The sequence below is a fragment of the Aulonocara stuartgranti genome, assembly GCF_965226115.1.
Source record: "Aulonocara stuartgranti genome assembly, chromosome: 9".
In the NCBI taxonomy this organism is placed as follows: domain Eukaryota; kingdom Metazoa; phylum Chordata; class Actinopteri; order Cichliformes; family Cichlidae; genus Aulonocara; species Aulonocara stuartgranti.
The window spans coordinates 9,712,501-9,729,900 of record NC_138960.1 but is presented as its reverse complement, the minus strand read 5'-3'; the positions used below and the strand labels follow the sequence as shown (position 1 = coordinate 9,729,900).

The following is a 17,400-nucleotide window of genomic DNA, read 5'->3' as shown; positions in this document are numbered from 1 at the left end:
AAGCACTCAAAAGGAGATTCTGGGATGTTTAGCTGAAGTGGTGAGTGAGGAAATCCTCAAGAATGTTAAAGAAAGTTAACATTTTTCTATTTTGACACATGAGACAAAGGACATAAAAAACAAAAACTGAGCAGTCGTCTCTAGTTGTAAGATATTATGATGGTGCGACTCAGGAGAGCTTCCTTGAATACCAAAGAGCAGAACAATTGGATGCTTCCAGTTTAAGAGAGAAGATCATTTGATGTCTGGAGAAGTAAGAGATGTAATATAAAGAGAACGTGGTGCTGACTCTGTGAAAGATGTCGCAGAAGCTGCATGTTTTTTCACTGCTGGAAAGACTGTATACATTCATGTCAGGCTCACATCACAATAATCAGATTAATATTCAAAAAGAAATGTTCGGTATGCCAGCACAAGAATGACCAAAACTGAGTGACCCTAGGTGGTCCTGTTGCTTTGCTACGCATAAAACCCTTCCTGGCAGGTTGTCTGCAGTAATGAGAGCGCTGGAGGAAAATCCACAAAATGCTGTAGATGCAAGAGGATTACGCTCTCAGACTGACTCCACGGGACTCCTTATGGTCTTCAGAAAATTTCTACGTGAAACAAAGATTTTGTCTGAGAAGCTCCAGTCAATAAATATGGACCCTGCCAAAGCAGCCGACCTTAATGAAGCCTCCGACAGACGTTTGAAGACTGCCTCAAAGAGGAGAGCTTTGATGAGCTGTGGCGTATAGCCACTGAAACATGCAGTAGTTGCCATCTTTCTACCATTGCCAAATCAAAAAGACCAAAACAAACATCTAGCAGACTGTCTGATAGTCTTAGTCTTATCTACATTTGGACAGAAAACAAATGTCAACAGCAAAGATGCCTTTACAGTCTCTATATTCCTTCCCATTATAGATAGGTGAGATCATTTCTCCATATATGACTCTGAATTGCAAGACTTACAAACTGAGATGTGCCATACAATACGACTTCTTGAAAGAAACAAAGCAAATGGCAGAGAGTGCCCATCCAGTTTGTGACATTCCTGGAACCTTGGAAGGAGGTCTTCTTGGAATTATTTTGCTTGTGCAATTGTCTGTGTTTCCTTAGAAGAGGTAATGATGCAATTAATAGTTTTAAAGCATTTTTGTGGATATTTTGTTGACTCCATTTACACATAGGGGATTTACACATACATCACTGAAGATGTGCCACCCTGCCGAGATCTCTTGCCCCTCCTTTGCCACCCCAATGTAAAATTTTCTAGATCCGCCACTGCTGAAGTAAAAAGTGAGTTTTTTTTCCCCATATTTTGCAAAACCATTATCCAACACTAAAGTATGTTTAAACTCTTGTGCAGCTCCACTTTTCACGTAATAGATCATTAGCAGGACAAAATACTGCATATAAGTTTGAAAACTGTACCCAGTGTTTTGTTTTTTGGCTTTACTCGAGTTTAAAGTAGTTTACACTGGTTTTATATCAGATTGATCATATATCCCCCTCTTGCCCTTAGCCCCCCACCCAGCCACCCGCACACACAGATTCCTGGTGACGCCCCTGTTCGTTTAAAGTGGTGGGCGTGGTTTCGTGCTTTCGAGATTAAGCGGACGGGAGCTACTTTTCCTTACAAGAGCACTGTGCCAAGGGAGTGTTACCAGTGTCGGTTATAGTAGCCAATATTTTCTTTCCGTGAGTCCCATAACGCGTCTCACACTTTCAAAGGTAAGCCTGAATTTAAACTAGCTATTACTAATTTTGCGGAAGTTGACGTGGTATACCAGCTAACCTAGTTAGTTGTCAGTTTATTAGCCCTGTGAGCCTACGAGCAGTCTTTTTTTTTAAGTGCTCTTTAGCTTTTCTGCTCCACACCCACTGCACGGCATTAATGGTTGTGTCACATTTTCCAAGACACTGTGCAGCAGAGAAGCATTGTACGTAAGTGAATTCATTGGCTACCTTAGTCATAACGGGATAGTGTAACGTTAGCACCCCTAATGTAGTGTAACGTTAGACCGCTAATAGTTAAACGTAATGTCGAAGCAAAAAAATCCTCCCGAAAACAAAAAACAAAACAAACCCGTCTGTGTGTTAGAACAACATCACTGCCTAGCTGCACGACTGGTTTCGTTTAGAGGGAGGCTGGGAGGGCTAACAGTAGCGTCACAATTGTATACCTACGTAAACAAACGCAAAAATGTCAGTATTTCAGGACGATCTTCACTAAACATTACCACAGCCACTTACTGTTAAATCAGTGCTCATAGTACTGTGTATTGCAATGTCTGTTTTTTTTAACATCTCTATGTTGTTGTCTTCCCAGTTTATTACCAGTCAGACATGGCTGCCCAGTGTGTAACCAAGGTGGAGTTGACTGTGTCCTGTGAGAACCTCCTGGACAAAGACGTCGGCTCAAAGTCAGACCCCCTGTGTGTCCTGTTAATGAACAGCTCTGATTCTCAGTGGTATGAGGTCAGTGTGTTTAGCAGGTCTAAATGATTTGAGTGTCAAACCCACCATCATGAGCCTGTATTCCATACCAACTTTGAAAGGAACAGATAGATTCCTAAGAGTCTCTCCCTACACTGGAAAGCTGATAAGACAGGATATTGGAAAGCCCACATGTTCTCTAGGTGCAATCGGTTATATCACTGTAGTAGGAGAAAAGCTACAGTTCAGTGTTAATTGTTAACAGTGTTAAAAGCCCCCTGAAGGGATAGTTTCCATTTCCTGTTTCCTCACTGTGTGTCTCAATACAAACTACTGCTTTGTGAAGAGTTCACAGCACTAATTTCTCTCTGACTAACTGATGCAATCTTTTCTAACAGGTGGGTCGCACAGAGAAAGTCCAGAATTGTCTCAGCCCAAAGTTTGCAAAGAAGTTTGTCGTTGACTACTACTTTGAAATAGTGCAAAAGCTGAAGTTTGGAGTTTATGACATTGACAACAAGACAATTGACCTGACTGACGATGACTTCCTGGGTGAACTAGAATGCACCCTGGGCCAAGTAAGGTTTCCTTCTCTTTTCCTCTTTCTGCAAGGCTGAAGGTTTTCAGTGTTCAACATTTCAGAATTAATTTCTGTTAAATGAAGTAAACAAGATTTTGCAGGTGCAAAACTGGTAGGACTTATACTTTGCTGTAAGAGGACACTACAGTGTTACCATGTTGCAGATGAAGCATTAACATCCCTGATAAGCAGTTGCTGGTTCGACTCTTATCAGTGTAATGTGACCTCATGTGTTCATTATGCCCGATTTGTCATTTGCTTAATGGTCTGCAGGCTGCTGTGTATTACTCATTTATTCTCTTGTCTTCATTCTGAGCCTATTCATTCAAATTATTTTGCTGTGGCTAATTGTCTTTGTCAAAGTGCATGCTTTTTTGCTTGCTTTTAGGTTGTATCTAGTAAGAAACTGACCCGACCGCTTGTGTTGAAGAACAAATCACCAGCAGGGAAAGGGACCATCACAGTGAGTGATGCAGAAAGCTGCAGATAAACAGTTGGATGGTGTTGTTTTGCTTTTGTCTCAGTCATTTATCTTTAATTGTGTTATAGATCAATGCAGAGGAAATAAAAGACAATAGGGTGGTGAATTTTGAAGTGGCAGCAAGAAAACTAGACAACAAGGTATGGCTGATACAGCGTTATAACTTAAATTCATTCTTTCATTTTTAGGTATTATTGACCTCATTCCCTTTATTCATTTTCGTACACAGGATTTGTTTGGAAAGTCCGACCCCTACCTGGAGTTCTACAAGCAGACAGAAACAGGCTGGCAGCTGGCTCACAGAACAGAGGTGAACACAAAGCTTTTACACTGCTCCTGCCTATCCAAAAGATACCAAATAACAGAACTAAAAGTTGTAACTAGATACACAGTGACCATCAAAACGATGAAACAATATTGCCGTAAACAGTTTATTTTGCGACACCACGAAACAAACGATAGCATAAAATGAAACGATAGACGTTTTTATATCGTCATCTGATATATATCGTCATATCAAACAGCCCTACTTCTAAAGAAAACTAATATATTTAGAAGACACATTATTTCTATTTGCACACAATAACAAAATTACTCCAGAAAAATGACCGGGGTCAATATTATTAGTACCCTGATAAACGGACCTTTTCATTGAGCTGTAGCACAGACCATTGCTGTGCAATGATGTGATTTAGCTATTTAATGTTCAGAGGTTGTAAAATGAAGAGGGGAAGACTATCTTTAAATTTACACATACTATAAAAACATCAGGAGAGGTTTGAGCTGTCACTGGAGAAAGCGTCATGCCAAAAATGAAAGCAATCAGTTTAGACTTGAGAAAAGAATTGTTGATGCTCACAGAGGAGGAGATGGATGTGCATAGTTATCACAGCATTTCTGAGTGTCAAGAGCTACAGCGAGAAGTATCAATTCAATATTCTTATGATTGGAGAAAGAATGGAGAGGCGTACAACCCAAAGATCATCATCATCTCCACAGTGAAACATGGTGGTGGGAATATTATGCTGGCGGATGCTTCAGTGTGTCTGAAACTGGGAATCTCATCAAGGTGGATGAAATCATGAAGAACGATATGGGAAGTAAAGCAATGACCCATCAATTATGGCAGTCATGGCGAAAAACTCTCTGCAGAAGACCAAATTTTCTCCTTATCTCTAACTTCTCTGATGGAGGAACAGTGATTTTTCTCTTCACCCTCAATATTCAGGGTGAAAAGAGGAACTTATGATGGTGTAACTGTTAAACACAGCTTTTGCACAATTATTATTAGCTAACACTAGCTTAGTTAGCAACTGCTCAGACACACATAGCTGCTAATTATCGGTGAATTACATACATCTCTCTCTTGGCAGTGTGTACCTCACAACAGGATGTATTATTTATCTGATAATACAATTACAATGTTCCATAAGGCACTAACAGCAGAACACTCTAGTTTAGTGACTGGATTTGGTGGAGGTGAGGCGTAGCAGATGGCTTTAGGCTGTCTCTTCTCATCTACCTGTCAAAGAGGCCACACCCTAACTTTAAGTCTTAACCAAACAGGTGAGTGATTATAAAAGCTAGAGAGCCTGATACAAACAGTTTTCCGTACCAGGTTGTAAACCTGTTAATTTAAATTTTGAAGTTTGGCATTTTGAGAAGGGGGTTGACTCTGTTTTAGAGTCAGGCTCCAGACTCTATATTGTTGTTGTTCAGTGAGTCATGGCATTAACTTAAGCCTGTGCTTTGTTTCTCAAATACTGAAAACCGGTTTTGATCCAAATGTGAGGGTGTATTTATAGCTTTTCTTTCTTGGAAGGACTGGGCTCTTGTTTGAGACCAAATAAGCTCCAGAGGGGAAAAAACATTTTTTCTCCTCCATGTGGTGCTCCCCAGCACCTGATCAAGAACTCTCTGTATGTCTGATACTAAAATTTCCTTTGTTGGATAACAAACTGTAGCTGTAGCTTTTGCGTTGTTGTTATTAGGTGGGCCGCCTACCAGTTGGTGACACAGCATCAACAAACCACAGATGAGATAAAAGGAGCATATTTGACATTTTCTCTAGTGACATGTTGACTAAACGAGACCGACTGGACTTGTAGTATCCTGCAGTATCTGATTGTGATGAACTGTTTTTCTCAGGTGGTGAAGAACAACTTGAATCCAACATGGAGGCCGTTTCGAATCCCTCTGCAGTCTCTCTGTGGAGGAGACATGGAGAAGCCAATAAAAGTAAGTAAATGATTTCAATCTACTGGGCACCTACAATCACTCTGATTTTTCTTGTTGAGTTCAAATTCGCTGTTCTGCTTTAGAGCTGTCGGAGTAAGTGGTACTTCAAAACATACAAAGTAACTAGCGTGTTACAAATTAGCTTGATGATATTTTTTTTAACCTCTGAAGCAAACATGTCAGGAAGGAAGCACTTTCCCACCATAGAGGACAAGTGAGTTATTTGTGAATCAAAGTATTTGTATTTTTACATCTCTCCATCATTTCCTGTGTGATGTGTGCGTGAAAGGACCACATTGGGAACAAGGCGGGGTCTCTGCAAGGTGCTCGCCACTTTTATCAAGTTTACCATTCGTGAAAAGCAACACATACAAGTCCAGTCATTTTACTGTCCGCCTCTCTTCAAGAACACGTGGAGTACAAAGTGTTCATTTGAGTGTTTCCTTTGCATGTTGTTTGTTTCTTCTGTTTTGTTTGTCTGCAGAGAGGAACTTCACCAAACCTTTTCTCATTTGTCTATAATGGCATCCAGCACTGCGGATATTTTTAGTTTTTATTCGTAGCCCTCCTAGTTACTGAGAATAATCCCATTTCCATAGAGAAAGTATTCTTAGCAAAGTCTGGTTATTTATTACTTCTGCTTTGGGTGAACTGACCCTTAATGGAAGATTTTCCCCTCCAGTTTAACTCGATCACGACCAAATGTTTTTGCCCGTTTTCAGGTTGAGTGTTACGACTACGACAATGACGGGTCACATGATCTTATTGGCGTCTTTGAGACGACAATGAAACGCCTCCAAGAAGCCTCACACACTTCTCCGGTATGAGAGTACTGCAATATGTGGGCAGCTCAAACATTTCTGCACTGTGTTTGAGTTGATGGCTAAAACTGCCCTTTGGTCTCTGACATTGCAACAGAATGTGGCCTTTACTGTGGTTTTATTCTTGCAGGCAGAGTTTGAATGCATCAACAGTAAAAAGAAACAGAAGAAGAAAGGCTACAAGAACTCTGGTGTTGTGAGCGTAAAGCTTTGCCAGGTGTGGTACTGATTTTTGTTGTTGTTTTGTTTTTGCTTTTTGCTATTTAAACTGACTTGATGACCAGTATACTTGTTCCAGGTGGTGAAGGAGTATACATTCTTGGATTATATTATGGGAGGCTGTCAGATTAACTTCACTGTGAGTCTCGTCTTCTCTGTTTCTTTTCCGTTTTCATTCATTCATCTTTGCAGTAAGGTTTTCTATAGCTTCACCTGTATGTTTGCCAATAGGTGGCCGTTGACTTCACAGGTTCCAACGGGGATCCTCGGTCACCCCAGTCTCTGCATTACATTAGTCCCCAGGGTGTTAATGAGTATCTCACTGCAATCTGGTCAGTGGGTAATGTCATCCAGGACTATGACAGGTAGGAATATATTTCACATACCTGGTATTATTAGTGTAAACTATGAGATATTTAAAGCTACTTAAGTAGAGTTGTATGATAGGGACTCATTTAACTTGGCTGATAACTGTATCAACTTATTGGCAATGCAATCTATGGCTCATAATTCAAATAAGCTTTTGGTTTGTCTTTCATGTTTAGTGATAAGATGTTTCCTGCATTTGGCTTTGGAGCCCAGATTCCACCCACATGGCAGGTAAAGCTTCTGTTTATATGAAATTAGACATTTCCACACCACATAAGACAGTTTTTTGTTTGTTACCATACTGTAGATTGTGCTTTGACATTGTTAGATCACACTGTGAACCTGTGATGTTTGCTCTAATTTGCTGATTTTTCTCTGTTATAATCTATTGTGTTACAGGTTTCCCATGAGTTTCCGCTCAATTTCAACCCATCAAATCCATTTTGTGCAGGTGTGTTTACAGATAAATGCACTGGAGCTGATGTTTCATTACTTACTATACACATGCACCCTAGTACACTGTAGTTCTCAGTTTGTAGTGTGTTTAATCAATGGTGTCTGTATGGGTGTGTGTAGGTGTTGAAGGTGTGGTTGAAGCCTACAGAAGCTGCCTGCCTCAAGTCAAACTGTACGGTCCCACCAATTTCTCCCCGATTATCAACCACGTGGCCTGCTTTGCAAAGCAAGCCCTCCAGCAGACCACTGCAGCTGTGAGTATTTCACCTCTTCAGCTCACTCACTGTAGGCAAGGGCTTTCAGTTTCATATTTGAAATTTAATTTAATGCTTTAACATGCGGACCATCTACAATTGACAAAATAAGAGATTGATGCATGCTTAACATACAACCCCACCCAGTGGATGAACTGAGGGACTGCACCAAGGGCTGGTATAAGGTAAATAGGGGTTGTTCAATGCTGTGAATAATGCAAACTCCAACATTATGGAGTAGAAGGATATGAGCCTAGTAGGTTATCTTTTACTCTACAACTCTGTGAGCATTTGCAATATTCCAGCCTGCACTGAAGAGTAAGAGATATTAGTAATGTCATGAGTAGTGCAGTCTACAAATTCATATGTTTAGTCATCGGTTCTAGTAAGATCATAGTGTGTTAAAGTCTTAGCACTCAACTTGAAAACCTTGCAAAAACATTTGCTTTTGGAGCGAGCAAACTCAAAAATGTTTTTTGTACATCCCAAATCCAAAACTAAAAAACTGCAAGTGTTTGCAATATCTCTTGGAATTTGTGAGCCATTATTGGATACTGTATTTGGGAAAATAATTAATCTTACATCATGGCCGCATATGCTGTCCTGTTAATAAGGAAAAAGTGGGTTATGAATTCACTACCTCATTTATACTCTCAGTAAACATTTGGTTCAGGCAGTCCTGTCAGTGTAATGGTTGTATAATCTTCACATTGAAGCAGGTGATTTAATAATAGCTTGATCCAAAGCTACAGGATAACAGGGGATGGGGCTTTCTGATGCTCGAGGGGCACTAAGCAGTAGAACTGAGCAAATATCAGAGTTTTGATGAGGATTCAAAAGCTTCTTGCTTACATGTTGCTGTAATAGTTGTGTTTTTGTTGTTGTTGTCTTCTTGTAGCAATATTTTGTTCTGCTGATCATCACTGATGGAGTGATCACGGACATGGACGAGACGCGCAACGCTATCGTCAACGCATCTCGCCTGCCCATGTCTATCATCATCGTCGGGGTCGGAGGGGCGGACTTCAGTGCCATGGAGTTCCTGGATGGAGACGATGGTCGTTTGCGCTCTCTCACTGGCGAGGCTGCCATGAGAGACATTGTCCAGTTTGTACCATTCAGGCAGTTTCAAAATGTAAGTGACAGTAAAAACATCAAGTTTTTGTTGTTTTTGTTTTATATCTATATGTACCAGGTTTCTGGATGCTGTTAGCTTTGGGTGTCCCCCTGATTTTTCTGTCCACATTGCATGTACTTTGTTTTTTGTTTTTTTTCTAAGCTGACATTAAAATTACAAACTAAACGGAGCAGAGTGTTTCTCGAGCCAATACCAGTTAATCATATATATCCAAAGTGAGGGATTGCCTGCGCCTCAGCCTAAAAATCATCTAAGCTGTTTTCACACATGAAATGTTGCGGGAAACATGTTAGGACAACCAGAGAATGTCCCTTCTCACATTTTCCACATCCCAAGAACAATGCCCATGTGGGCCCACAGTGGGAAAGTGTGGGTGAACTGTGGGGTTGTGTAGGCGGGGCAAACCCACACTTACACCATGTAAGTCCCAAGTTGGGTGTGCTAATGCTGGGTCTCTGCTTCGTGTAGTCCACTCTATGGGCTGCCTCACTGGAGCCTTACATTTCATGCCAGTGAAATATGCTGTTTGGTGTAGGAGAGGAGGTTTCATGGGCTCTTCCCACATGAGTGCGTTGTTAAAAGAGAGCCGGGAGGCTGACGGCCGTTTAATGTCCAGTCTGACTGAGACTGACAGATGCATTACCACAACCTGTGTAATGTCTGGAAACATGCAGAGCTACAGCGCATGTGTGGAAACAGCTTTAGCTTATCTCTTTGCTTTGTTTTATCCATTTCTTTTCAGGCGCCCAGCCAGGCTCTTGCCCAAAGCGTATTGGCCGAGTTACCTCAGCAAGTGACCTCCTTCTTCAGTTCATTGAAACTGAAGCCTCCCCAAGATCCTAGTCCTTCATAGGGGTACCTCAGAAATATTAAGTCATAAACCCTGCTTTCATCTAACTTCTCTTTCACCTGCACGAAAAACTGCAGCAATGAATCACTGCATGCGATTCATCATCAGTCTGGTACAACAAAGTCTGTCGTACTGTCTGACTGAGTATCTGTGGCTCTGGTTAAAGGCACTGGTGGCACTCTGACTTATATTAAAGGAAAATTCCTCTATTTACGTAACGCTGTTAAAGCGGCACTTTGTTGTTAAAGTGATAAGCAGTTGAGCACATCTTTGATCGGTCCAGGAGTTTTGATTAATGTTAGCCTACCACCGGCCTCAAAAGTATAATCATCTCTGCTGGAGTGTGATGTAATTACAGCCTCAGAAAGTGTCAAGATAACATCTGAAATCCAATGTTTATTAAAGTGTGTGGAATTTTCCTTTAAGCTCTCTTCATTTCCATCACTCTCTCCTTGCTGTGTTCAATACTCGTGCAAGGAATCAGTTAAAAACATGTAGAATTATTTTCCTCTTCACTGTTTTTGACTTGACTCTTTTTGCTCTTCAGGCACCGAAGGAAGCGCTGGCAAAGACCGTGCTGGCTGAAGTACCAGGTCAGCTGGTGGATTTTTTTAATACCATGAAACTGAGTCCACCCAATTCCAACCCTGCAACCAACCCTGCAGGCACTGTGTAGCAGACTCATCTCATCTCCAGCAACTATAGATCACCTCATAGCTTCCTCACATTATGCAATCACCACACTGAGATAATAGAAAACACATCCTACACAATCACTCTCCTCGGTTGAATAATCTGTTATTGCTTTTAGATGCTAAAACAGGCTTGGTGCTTTTGAGATTACAGTGAATTCTAAAGCAACTGCAAAATAACCCACACTAAGATTTAAGGCTTTAGTGTTAATGTAATATTTACTGAATAACAGGATATTCAGATTTACAAGATAAAACACTGCAAAGCAGTGTGATTAATTTTTTTTAATGCGTGTTTGTTGGCTCCAGAAGCAAATTATAAAAATTAGGTCAAATGTAGAATAGGGAGTTCTGGGCTTCTCTGCTTAGGCTGCTGCCCCCACGAGCCGGCCCCAGATAAGCGGGAAAAAAATGGATGGATGGAGGTAAAATGTAAAATAATAAAGATTATCTTTTGATAGCATCATACCACATGTTTATTCTTGTTGTTTTTGGCACGTGGAGCTTCTTCTAAAAGCTGTGGCATTATTGCACATTTATAGCAAAACATTATATTATTCTGTTTAGTTAGAATGAAATGCCAAACCCAGAGTATTATTCTGAAATGATGTTGTGATAACTGGAATGTATAATGCCAGTTTCTAGTTTTGTGTCAGCTACATTTAGATACTTTATCACTTGGATGAAGATTAGCAAAGTTACCACGGGATCATTTCTTCAACTGGACCAACAACTAAGAGGAACATAAATCAGTATTAAACATGCTGGCACAGTAGAAACCAAACTCAGGACTGATCGTTAGTCATATATAGAGTCTAAATGATACAGTAGTCTTTAAGATCGATAACGATATTTGGTGAGTTTAATAATCTGATACTTTGATATATAGGCAGACTTTTGTTTTTTTTCTTCTCTTACCTTGTTTACTCTGCCCACCTTTGCTTGTTTTGTGGCTTTCCAAACATACATGCTGCCAACAGGGAAGCTGCATGTTTCAAGGGCATATCTACCGTAACTTCTTTACCTGATACTGAAGGATTGGCAAACAGCTAACATTGTTCGGGTGATAAATGGATCAGGTCCTAGTCATGTACATTTATGGGTTTTTTTTGTTTGTTTTTACCTTTTTGTTTTTATATGGTTTTACAATGAAACGAGTGTATCACGTTTCATCTGCTTTGTGGTCTGAAAGAAGTGGGAACTGTGCCTTCATTGTGCATTAAGCATGCAAATAAAGCCTATTTTATTCAAACAAATTAAATCAGAGCGTCATTTACCCCTTACAAAGAACTAGAAACTGTTTATTTCTCATGCACACAGTAAAGTTGAAGCCATTTCTGTTGCTACTAATGTTAGTGTTATGTTAATTCCACAGCTTAGTTTAGGATGTTGATCCACTCTGCTGGTCTTGAGTGTAAGGATTTGTGGATACAGTCATGTACGGTATTTAAAAGACAGACGAGGCTTTCAACTCTGCAAACTAAAGCCAGTGCGGAAGTGCCCTGAAGATGCATTCTTTCTAATGCCCACAGTATACATGTGTATACTGAAGAAATATGTTCATAAATGCAGGGTGTGTGCGTGTGCACAGGCACATATGTATGTTTATATTTGAGAATGTATTCATGTATATACATATAAATGCAAATGTGTCCATGTTTCTGTTTGTTTGCAGCTGAACATATATATCAGGATAAAGTTTATTGCTATCAATTTTCCATTGACTGCACGTCAGTACCTAGCTGTCGATGCCCCATCTATTCTGTCCTTTACAGCTTTACAGTCCTGTCTTTCTTGTTATGTCTCATGTGAATGTTCCTCTGTACAAAAAACAAAACTTAGAAAAACCATTCAAGCCAAGACATCGTGCTATTCAGCTTGAGTTTATTTTCAATATCTTTTATCATTTTTCTTCAGTTCCAGTTTAAGATTCATGCTTTTCCCCCCACCCAATTTAGAGCTTATAATGAGTGTCTGTATGGCCTTTGTGACGCTGGTGGAGAGTTGCTCAGACTCTAGGAGGCCATGCTGAAGAGAGGGCGAGGAGGAAGCTCCAGCTGCAGGATGCAGGGAACTACCTGTCACCACTTCCTGTGTGGTGAGGATTTCGGAGCTATGCGTTACCTGCTGCTTCTCTTTAAGAGTTTGAATGTAACTTCTCACCATGCGGAGGAGTTTAGGTGTTTTGTAGAATAAAGTTATAAGAATGATCTTTTAAGCCTATTTAAAGAATCACAGAAATATTGAGTGATGTTACATTAGACTGTTTTTTTGCTGCTCTCCCTGGTGGGTGTGAGGATCGTATTTCCGTTATTCCTGGTCTGTACCTCAGACAAGAACTGAGTCAGCTTTTTGAAGTTTTCCTACAGAAAGAGGACTAAGACGGCAACACACTCCTAATGATTTGTCTTCTCAGTGTTGCCATAATGTTTTCAGTTGTTAAATACTAAACTAAAAGCAGATAATTCAGTGTTGAAATATTCCACAAAAGTTCCACATTAAGAAAAGTGACCCCAGACAGTCTACGAAGGTGTTTTTCTGTCCACAAAGTAAATATGATTCAAGAATCACCAATTACACGATTTCAGCTAAAAAAAAAATTCACATATCAGCTTTCTCTAGATTTAAGTCTTAATGAATAATATGTTCATTTTGTGAGTTACATTCCCCCCGTGAGGCAAAGAAACGATAAAGCAAAGTATACTTAAGGGCAGACCTCCCATGATATTGCCAAATCACCACCATATAATCTCTCCCTTGGCCTCTCAGTTGAGGTCTGGTTTCAAAAAGCTCGACTTGATATAAGATGTACAACTTACCGAAATTATTACCACAAAAATCAAGGTATTATTCAGCTAGTAGTGAATCAATTGAATCTAAAATTCAAAAATAAATGCTCGTGCAAAGTTCACACAAATACTTTATTGTGTAAAAGTGTACAAAGATACAGCTTGTTCACTGATGTCACTCAACAATGCAGAGTGATAGCAGTTGTGACTTAGAGATACTAATCCCCTCAGGCTAACGACCTATAATCAGGCACTTCACATTATTATATAAAAATAGGTTGCTGCCTTTGTGGAGCTGTTCTTATTTAGTGTCACATTTCCTGCTAACATCACCTTCTGCTCAGGCTGTGAACCCAGCTCATCCGAACTATTGCCTGAAAGATGACACGTGAGCACTACAGCAAACGTCTGATCTACAGTGAAGATGGATGCATCTCAGTGCTACAAACCTACATAAATCACCTTATAGATCACATGACTAAGACATTCTTTACTTTGCGTTACAGTGCTGAAGCTCTACACCTTCTCCAAAGTAGCTAGTGGAAACCTCACATCTTGAGTGGAGGTTTATTTTCAGTTCTCCAGCAGCTCAGCCGACTGTATTTTTATGTCAGTTCTGCATAAATCAAAGAGCTTGAAATGCTGGAAGAGGAGCCGGATCCTGGATAGAATTACATGCGGTGGATTTTGTGGTGATCCATGAACTGTTTGAGGTTCTGCAGGTTGTCCCACCACGTGAAGAGGAAGGTCTCTGCAATGAGACTGAACCAGGGCGTGATCTCCAGTTCTTTGCGCTTGGCCTTCTCCAACATCTCCTTCAGCTCCTCTTTGCTCACATAACAGTGGCTTTTGATCTCATTGGGGTCTGGATTCAAGTCCACGTCCTGTGGAGAGGCATAAGAAAGTCATGCATCAAAGACAATCCTAATAGACAAAAGGCAGACTCGCAGACAAATGAAATCCAGATACACGTTACATCAAGATAAATGAAAACAGCTGTCTGTAGAGTTAATTTGCTCAGGAGTAATCATGTTTTTTGCTCCATTCCTGCTTCCTCTAAGCCGGTACTCTCTCATATTGTCTGCACCTTGTAAACATGAGGCCTCTGTGCTCATACCCAGAGCTGTATGCCTTTGAGACCACATTAGGGATGCTCTCTATATGATACAGAGTCATGAGCCATTACTTGCACATACGCTGACCTCATTATAGGAAAAACTGGACATGTTTAATGTGGGCTGTCACAGTTTGCATGCTTAACTTTAAATCATCATGGAATTGTATCTGTAGAACACCTTAAAATTTAAGGTGATAATATTCAGTTGTATGATTGTGGTCAGTGACTCACTGAGCTAACATGCACCTAATATATGCGCATTTTAATTTTTGCATGCCAGTCACAAACACACACATTAGAGCAGTTTCACCTGAGGCAGGTCCACCTCACATCAGTGTCCTGCAGAGTGACCACAAGTTAGTTTGAAGAGCTTAATGATTACATCCTGTGTACATGAAGCATATTCCTAAATGAAGCTATTCTTTTAAATCCACAGAACTCATGTACTCAGAGGTAAACTCAGGCCAAGGGTTGTTATTTACACGGGTGAAATGAAGCTGTCACATCAAGCCTGCACACTGTGTAAGGTAGATTTAGCCTTTCAGGTTAAAACAAAAATCACTGAGTACAGTGGATATAAAAGTGTACACATCCCTGTTAAAATGCCAGGTTTTTATGATGTTAAAAAAAAAAAACAAGACCACAAAAAATTATTTCAACTCTTTTCCCACCATTAACATGAACTTTGACCTCTGCACAATTCATCTGAAAACCAAACAGATCTGTTGTGGGCAAAAATATGAATAATTAAAAACGTACAATAAGGGAGGCTGCCAAGATACCTACAGCTAGGGCTGCTCGATTATGGCAAAAATGATAATCACGATTATTTTCACTGAAATTGAGATCATGATTATTTGACGATATTTATTTAACCCTTTAAGACCTACTATGGAAACAAGTCCACCAGAGCTTATATTATTTTTTTTTTTTTTTTTACATGCTGTAGTGCCATTTGTGGGAGCATTTCAAGTTGCTATACATCAATACAACTGTTATAGCCCATATTTTAATAATATGTATGCATTAAGTGCATAGTAATTACATAAATTGCAAAAAAGTGCAATAAACTACAAAAAAAAAATTGAAAATCGCTTTTGTTTTGTTTACATATATTTCTACTTGGAGAAATTTAAGAGGTTTATCCCTCAAAACTTTAAATACAATAAAGTTGCAAAAAATAGTTTCCCACCACAGGAAATTTATTTTGAGTGTCTTCATAGTTTTATTTTGGAGATACACCAATTTTTATATACTGCAGGAAAAACAAAAAACAATCCTATGATGCAAATTTGCAAAGAAAACAGCACGTGCCTCATTTCACTGTGGGAAGTGTTACGAACAGCTGATCGGATCGGCAAAGCGTGTTTCTGGAATATTATGTTTTTGTTCCTGCAAGCGCTTTTTATGCAATTTTTGCAAAGCTATATGTGGAACGAAACCATGACCGAGGACAAGCTGATGGCATAAGATGTAAGTACAACTCCTCCGGTTTCATATGCAAAACAAATTATTGCGCTAGCTTACACGGTTCAGGTTCTACAGGGATTTAAAAATAGTTACGCAAAACGGAGCGTGCTGCTCTGACCGGCTTTAAAGGGTTAACAATGACTTTAAAAAAATAATATAAAATAGTGTGCAACACCACTGAAGTTTTTTTTTTTTTTTTAAACTCTCTTTTCAACCAACGGCAGTCACTCTCCAAATAACTTCTGCTTAGCTTTCCGAGCTTCCCTCAGGTCCTCTTAATCAGCGGTCTCCAACCTTTTTTGCGCCACGGACCGGTTTATGCCCGACAATCCGGTTGTTCAGTCTGACGTCACTAGCCGTGTCTGGGTCTAAACTCCGCTGCAGGTCCATATATCAAACGATCACTATGGCATTACTGAGAGTTGAAAAACTGTCTAAAGTATTTCATCTTTAATAAAATGATCAGCCTTCTCCTCTACCAGGTGTAACAATTGAGTTTAACATCCAGGCATCCATGAAAACGGAATTTATGACATTTAATGGAGTTAGAAGTTAGCAGGGAGTTAGCTCGCTAGCTTCTATCTAAATACAATATAGCATGTCCTGACTGCGGGGTTTTGGAAACAAATTAAAACGTACAGCTCTGCTATCACTTCCAGCATAAATGAAGACAGAAAACTAAACAGCAGTGACGTTTGTAGGGTTACTGAAGTTGGGCTAGCTGGTATATAATGATGTGCTACGTGACCGCTAGCGACACAGCTATGTTAGCATAATATAAACAAGCTAACTTTTTTTCCACTCGATAAAAGTTAATGTGAGTGTTCTCGGTGGTCAGGAACAAATGTAATCGCATGGCAGGATGCTGTAAAAGGACCAAACTTCAGCCAGGAGAACAACTGAGATAATCCATCCACAATACGAAGTTAGTCATTCATATACTGCTGCATGGGCTGGGCTGTAGTTACATCGTAAGGTTTTAAAAACTGAGCTTAAATAAATGATTAGCGGTAATAAAAGCCGAGGGAGGTCAACAGTGGTCGCTGACTGTTTTAGGAGCTTTTTGAGATCAAATAGAAGAAAATACATAACATTAAACATGTTAACAACACAAAAGCCATATTAAACGCAGACTACTTTAGACCCGGAAGTAGGATTCGTCGCGTCATCACTGAACAACCGGATATTTTCACGGACCGGCCTTTAAGGTGTCGCGGATAAATGAGGGAGGGGCTAATAATCGGCTCAGTCATTTTTAATGATCGTTGAAAGCCCAGATCGTAATCGTGATTAAAATTCGATTAATTGAGCAGCCCTACCTACAGCAATACTGAAGGATGTGCAGGTATATTCGGCATGTACTGGTTGTGTGCTACATATGACAACATCCTGTATGTTGTCACATGTGTGGACTATGGGGCAGGGTTTCAAGACGGAAGCCTTCTCTGACAAAGAAAGACATCCAAGCCCAGGCACAATTTGCAAAAAAAAATGCTAAAGTCTCT

The 17,400-nt window shown here is 40.0% G+C and overlaps 2 protein-coding genes across 3 annotated transcripts in view; one reads left to right on the top strand and one right to left on the bottom strand.

Moving 5' to 3' along the window:
* Positions 1 to 1,571: 1,571 nt before the first annotated feature.
* Positions 1,572 to 11,780, top strand: cpne3 (copine III). Of its 2 annotated transcripts, XM_082546001.1 has the most exons (17): positions 1,572 to 1,716; positions 2,315 to 2,463; positions 2,820 to 2,999; positions 3,390 to 3,464; positions 3,551 to 3,622; positions 3,712 to 3,792; positions 5,631 to 5,720; positions 6,443 to 6,541; positions 6,672 to 6,758; positions 6,840 to 6,899; positions 6,992 to 7,125; positions 7,306 to 7,360; positions 7,529 to 7,580; positions 7,706 to 7,839; positions 8,738 to 8,974; positions 9,720 to 9,832; positions 10,375 to 10,489. In XM_082546001.1, the coding sequence occupies exons 2-16, from the start codon at positions 2,332 to 2,334 to the stop codon at positions 9,828 to 9,830; spliced, it is 1,599 nt and encodes a 532-aa protein (XP_082402127.1). In that variant the 5' UTR covers positions 1,572 to 1,716; positions 2,315 to 2,331; the 3' UTR covers positions 9,831 to 9,832; positions 10,375 to 10,489. The 2 variants fall into 2 exon arrangements, with proteins under 2 accessions (XP_082402127.1, XP_082402126.1); XM_082546000.1 differs by lacking the exon at positions 9,720 to 9,832 and having other exon boundaries at positions 10,375 to 11,780.
* A 1,641-nt stretch (positions 11,781 to 13,421) lies between these two features.
* The window catches only part of idi1 (isopentenyl-diphosphate delta isomerase 1), an 8,930-nt gene continuing 4,951 nt past the window's right edge, over positions 13,422 to 17,400 (bottom strand). The window contains exon 7 of the mRNA XM_082546009.1: positions 13,422 to 14,192. Coding sequence (XP_082402135.1) covers positions 13,980 to 14,192 — 213 coding nt within the window. The 3' untranslated portion in view covers positions 13,422 to 13,979. The remainder of the gene's footprint in view (positions 14,193 to 17,400) is intronic.

Coding starts and splice junctions, on each gene's coding strand:
- cpne3 (XM_082546000.1), top strand. CDS start 2,332: ATGGCTGCCCAGTGTGTAACCAAGGTGGAGTTGACTGTGTCCTGTGAG. Junction 7,361..7,528: donor AGATTCCACCCACATGGCAG/GTAAAGCTTCTG, acceptor ATTGTGTTACAG/GTTTCCCATGAGTTTCCGCT. Junction 8,975..10,374: donor CATTCAGGCAGTTTCAAAAT/GTAAGTGACAGT, acceptor TTTGCTCTTCAG/GCACCGAAGGAAGCGCTGGC.